Source organism: Aplysia californica, unplaced genomic scaffold, assembly GCF_000002075.1.
Source record: "Aplysia californica isolate F4 #8 unplaced genomic scaffold, AplCal3.0 scaffold00438, whole genome shotgun sequence".
Lineage (NCBI taxonomy): Eukaryota > Metazoa > Mollusca > Gastropoda > Aplysiida > Aplysiidae > Aplysia > Aplysia californica.
The window spans coordinates 376,252-382,537 of record NW_004797708.1 but is presented as its reverse complement, the minus strand read 5'-3'; the positions used below and the strand labels follow the sequence as shown (position 1 = coordinate 382,537).

The 6,286-nt window shown below is 38.5% G+C and overlaps 1 protein-coding gene across 1 annotated transcript in view; it reads right to left on the bottom strand.

Annotated features, from left to right (window-relative positions):
* Positions 1-3,733: 3,733 nt before the first annotated feature.
* Positions 3,734-6,286, bottom strand: part of LOC118478243 (multidrug resistance-associated protein 1-like) — a gene marked incomplete at its 5' end in the record, with an annotated part of 10,781 nt that continues 8,228 nt past the window's right edge. The window contains 2 exons of the mRNA XM_035971443.1: positions 3,734-4,349; positions 6,078-6,272. Coding sequence (XP_035827336.1) covers positions 4,238-4,349; positions 6,078-6,272 — 307 coding nt within the window. The remainder of the gene's footprint in view (positions 4,350-6,077; positions 6,273-6,286) is intronic.

Genomic DNA, 6,286 nt, shown 5'->3' with positions numbered 1-6,286 from the left:
CCTAGCCTTCTCGGACAAGGGCGAAAAATCTTGGAGGGCTTGTGTACAAGTTGCCCACGAAAGATCCATTGGTGGTCTAAATTCAATAAAAGTAGGCTTCTGCCGCCATCCGGGCAAAATTCAAAATTTCCTACCAACTGAAAATATTAGGTGTGTCCCGCGTGCTCATATGACCTTTTGCAGTTGCAAGGGCCGTAAAACACTTACCAAAAAAAAAAAGAAAAAAAGAGAGAGAATCTCAAAGATGAACAGGGAGTCGCTATTGGGGGCCGCAACATCAATTACCTTAGATATGCAGAATCCTGCTTACAAACACGAGCAAATGTCTTTCCAAAATTGTGACAGTAGTCAAAGAGAACAGCAAGGCACGACAGGAACACCAAGAAAACAAAAACAATGGTCATATCAATATCTATTGGAAAAACTACAGATATAATTAACCATAGATGTGGAGAGAATCGAACAAGTACACCAATTCAAATATCTAAGGGCAACAATCACAGATGACGGCAGAAGTGTAAAAGAAATAAATATAAGTACAGCAAATGCAAAAACAAAACTTAGCCAAATGCACAAACTATTAACATCCAGGCAACTATCTCTAGCTTTAACACTTTCCACCCATGCAGCGCGCACAACACTTATCCCCACGGCTACATTAGTACTATACCAGAATCTTGGAAAAAAATACCCCATCCATTATGACATATTTAGCATACTGAGAAAAATGAAAGTGATGATCGCATGTTCACCAAAAAAGGAATTACTGAAAACATTAGATCTAGCTCATTCATTATCCCAACTCTTATCATGGCGTAAGAGTAAAGCAGCATTCATGCTACGTCTACTCAACATTTTTCCAAAAAATTTACTCCAACAGTTGTAACTATTTCCTACCTCAAAGGCCACACAAACCATTCAGAAAGAAAATTTAGCCTTAACAAAGGGGTATGTCAAAAAGGAGATCATTGCTGCTACGTTTTTGTTGCTATATCACACTGTTGCCGATCAGCGTCCCGTGGGGGCAAAATGTTAAGAAAGAAAATGGTGGAATGCTGCATCTTCTCCATATAATGCTGCTGAGACCTGGACTTTAACAAATAAAGGAGAAAAAAAATAGCTACATTTAAGATCTGGTGCTACCGCAGAATGGCCAGAATTAGTTGGAAAGCAAAAAAGACGAACAATGAGGTGTGTCAGATTTGCCACACAAGACAATCCCTGCTTAACAAAATAAAATGTCGAAAAATACAATACTTTGGTCACTTAGATGGCACCACACCATTGTGAAAAAGGTGCTTGAAGGAAAGATTTGGGGTGCAAGAGCCAGGGGTAAACAAAGAGTAACATGGATGGACAATATTAAAATGTGGACAGGTTTGGGTATAGCAAAATGTGCAATGGCAGCTCATGACTGTGAAGGGTGGAGATCATGGCACATCGACCTCTGAGTCCGAGATGACACCTTCAGGTATTCCAGGTGAAAATTAAGTCAGATACACCAGCATCATAAAATCTACTGTCATGTATACAGATTACGCCTTCCCACTATGTAAAGAACATAAAGCAAATCTAAACTCTTAAAAATACAACAAGAGATAACCAAATGAGTGTCACACCAACGTAAACACATCTGCCTCATCATAACACAGCTTGTCGGAATGAGTATGAAGTGAAAAGCCAACAGCAAAAAAAAAATCCAACAAGTAAAAAATAAGGAACATCACCTTAGATAAAAATGTTACCCCAAGTTTTGTGACAAGGCAATAGCCTGCACAGTCTAAAACAATATTGGCACATGATCATTAACAGGGGAAAACATGAATACACTGATATCTCAACATGAATACACTGATATCTCAACATGAATACACTGATATCTCAACATGAATACACTGATATTCCAACAAGCTTTATCAGCTTTTATGGCATGATTAATTAAAGTCATGTCAGTACTGTTATTGCACCAGTGGTAACGGTCCAGTTCGCTGCCACTATAATATTTTCTTTCATATGCTTTGTTTTCTTCTTCTTTGTTTGTTGCTAATACTTGAAGAAATGCACAGCTTAATCAGCTGCAAACACTACTATAATAGTATCATCGATAAATCTTTCATGTGAAATCTTATAAAAATTTGTGGTTCAAAACATAAAACTGAGAAAAGGGACCAAAGAGCTTCAAAGAGCTTTCTTTGTATTGCCTGCTTTCCACAGAAACAAATAATGCCAAGGTGGTTGAGAAACATGAATCATTTGGCAAATAAATGTCTTGAAAGGGTTATCAGTTATCAGTGCATGACAACTTACTTTTGTAGCAACATGTACATAAAAAATTCAACAACTTGACTAGGAAAAAGATAAAAATTAGCCTTTATCCAAAAACTAGATTCATTTAATCAATTTTAACGAAGACAGCGGGGTGCAGAAATAAGCTCTTTTAAATCAAGGCACGCATTATAGTACTGTAATGATGTAACATCAGCTTTTTAAACCATCTATGCACAAAAGACACAAAGTTGTACCACTTATGGCTCTTTTGTTGACAGAATTACAAAAAAGATGACAGGAACAAATATTTTCTACCCTCTACAAACTAAAATTATCAATAAATAAATCAATCAGAGTAGTGGAAAAAAAATTAATAAAATTAATATTTACTGTGGAATATTCCCCAGTTTGTAAAAGATCACAAACGTTTATGCCTCCATTGACAAAACTTAGATCATGGGTGAGGAGGGCTGCTGAGAAAGAGAGAGAGAGAGAGAGAGAGAGAGAGAGAGAGAGAGAGAGAGAGAGAGAGGGAGAGAGGGAGGGAGGGAGAGAGAGAGAGAGACAGAGAGAGAGAGAGAGGGAGAGAGAGGGAGAAAGGGAGAGAGAGAGAGAGACACAGAGAGAGAGAGAGAGAGAGAGAGAGAGAGAGAGAGAGAGAGACAGACAGACAGACAGACAGACAGACAGACAGACACAGAGAGAGAGAGACAGAGAGGGAGACAGAGACAGAGAGGGAGACAGAGAGAGAGAGAGAGAACTGATAAAGAAACTTCCCCACTTTGGAATCAAACTCACATCTTCTGTGTAATATGATGAAGAACATAACCATTACGCAATGACTGTACCTCGATTTGTGCTGCTTTTAATGTATAATTTATGCCGCTATCATTGCCGTTATTGAGTAAGTCACTATTGCTACTCTCACGCTTTTGTCTGAAGTTTTATTGTAAAAATTGTGAGTTTGCTTCAATAAAGGAGGTAACAGAAATATAACAGGATACAATTGATTACAATAAAGTTAAGAGTTAAGAGTTAAGTAAATAAATGTAAGATGCAATTTATGCCCTTATCAAAAGACCAGACTGAAAAGAAAATGTTTTGGTAAAATTATTGAGGGAAGAATGTTCCCCATTTGCATCCATGTCAGAGGATGCAAGGTTCACAGTATCCTTGCTTGTTACAAGACAAATGTTTAACTCCATAAAAACCAGGTTCGCACGGAGTTACACTCAAGAACGAGGAAGAAGACACTCATTTTTCTTGCAACAACAATGGCACTTTGTCAAAAGCTTCAGCTCTCCAATGGCACAAAATTAATTTTATAGTCTAATACATATAGATTTGTAAAAACCCTGTAAATACAGAAGAGGCCCTTTTAGGAAAGTGCATTTGTTTCATTTTAAACATAACGTCTTATTAGTTAAAAGAGACAGGCAAATCACAGGCAAATAAACATGTCTAATTTTCTTTTTCGTGAGTATTAGCCTCCTGAATGTATGCTACGATGTTCAGGGACAAAATTTGCATCAATAGACACAAAACATCCTGAGAAGATACTTTGTACTGAATATCACACTCTTTAAAACAAGTAACTTTTGTCCAAAAACATAATGGTAAAGAAATTGGAGAGACAAAAGCCATTATCAAAAATGACAAATTTCGAGAAAAACCACAGTTCCACCTTTTCTGGGGTGATGATAGTGCTTCGTAATGAAAGAAAAAGGGCAGATTATCTTTAAGAAAAGTCTGGTTGGTGTCTACCTGGACCAAATGACAGACTATCCTGAACAACATTGCTTTTCTTTGCAAGTGCAAATAGGCCCTCTTCCGAAACAGGACCAATATGTGAAGTATACTGTACGAAATTCCATAAAACATACTCAGTCATTCTCTGTCAACAACAACAGAGACGAACTGATTGAGCAGTCATGTCCTCAGCAGCAAGCAGGACCACGGAAACTACTTTTTAAATCAAGCCCGATTCCTTAGCCATGCTGTAAAATGCACCCTGCTTGTTTGAGAGTAGCTGATCTGGTGTTCCGAACTCAAGGACTTCTCCTTTGTCCAGCACCAAAATCCTGAGAAAAAACAAACAAAACAAAAGGGAAATATGTCAAGACTCAAACAAAACTACATGGGAAATTATTAAGGGGCACAACAGCATATAGGACAAATCTTAACCCTTGTTTCTCCCTGATAACAACAAAATACATAAAATCATACCCCTATTTTATGTTAGTGTAGATAAAGATAGCACTGGCCGTACATAATAAATCTGGAGTTCTTGTTATGATAAAAATATTACACATCCTCTATAAAATTATTGCACTTCCAGTTTTTGTCAATCCCTCAAAGGTGCTCAAGAAGCTATGACAATGTACAATGTACAGAGTAAAGAGCAAACCGCTATGGGGAGAAAAACATGTGCAACAAAAACATGGCTACCCTTAAAAGTCTCTACAAGTATAAAGCCACGTAAGCAAGGCATGTTTGTTGTGTTTTTCAGGCCTCTCTTCACATATTTAAGACTACCCAACAGTAATACTTCTTTATCCCAAAAGCTTTCATATACACAATATTATGATTTTTAGTTATCCCAAAAACTTTCATATACACAATATTATGATTTTTAGCAAGGGCAGAAATAAAATTAAGTTCTAGAGGACTAGAAGCCTTGCTAGATTCTACTTGTCGTACATGCACAGTACTGCTTTGTCTACATTACACTTACAAAAAAGTTGAACGTGTCATATTTCATAGATACTTGATATGAAAAGATTAAAGATCATTAATTATTTTCCTCCTCACCAGGTCCACTGAACGTTCAGTTGGCATCAAGCTGGGCTATGGAGCAAATGGTCCCAGTTGGAATGATAATTAGGGTGTTCTTGAACTCTATTTGTGTTGGAAATTGTCACGGCTCTCTTGCCACATGACTCAGTCCAATCCGAGATGGATGTTGAATCTAGAGGTACTGCCTAACATAAATAACCTTACAGTGTATTAAAAGGGGCATTACACCCTCATGACTACCTTACCATACAATTATCCTTTGTATGTATAAATTGTTGTCAGCTGATGTCATGATTAATTGAGTAATCGACTACACGTGTGTAGATTTATTATTCCTGTCTTGTGCACACCACGAACAGGTTGCTGTGATTGAGTGGTATATCTTGTATCATGTACGTGATGGTTTTGATGATTCCTGCCTGCTAGTAGCACTTCTTTTCTGCATACATTCCCCTTCCCAACATGTGCCCCTCAATCAACATCTCAACCGAAGTGGAGTAAAGCAGTCTGCTGCCTGCCCACTAGGTGACTACCCCTCAGAGACAGTGGAACATCATCTGTTCTTCTGTAGAAAACCAACCGATCTGAGTGGATGTTTTCTTCCCAAGCTACATCACACATCTAACTGCCTCTACTCTTCAAGACAATAATTAGAACAGACATGCAGCTACTACAGAATGGCACCATGCAGAAGAGTCAAAGCTCAGATGCTACTGGATCGCTAACAACAACACCAACAACATTCCCCTTCCTTTTAGTTTTAGTAAGAGTTTTACGGTTTTTGCAACACAATTAGGTCATATAAGTGCAGATGATTACAGGTGTTAGAAGAGAGTAACAAACACAAAAAAGGAGGAGTTACAAGAGAGTAACAAACACAAAAAAGGAGGAGTTACAAGAGAGTAACAAACACAAAAAAGGAGGAGAGAGAAGGACAATAGTTTTTTATAGGAAAGAAGGAGCAAACCACACCAGCACACCCGCCAACCACCCACATTCCCCTTCCTCCTTACCTGTCGTAATCAATCACAGTGTTCAGGCGGTGAGCCACGGTGAGAACAGTACAGTGCTGGAACGCCTCTCTGATCGTCTTCTGTACCAAGCTGTCTGTCTCCAGGTCAACGGCCGCTGTGGCCTCATCCAGAACCAGAACTTTGGTCTTCCTCAGCAGGCTGCGGGCAAGGCACACCAGCTGTCTTTGGCCAACGCTGAGTACATAGGG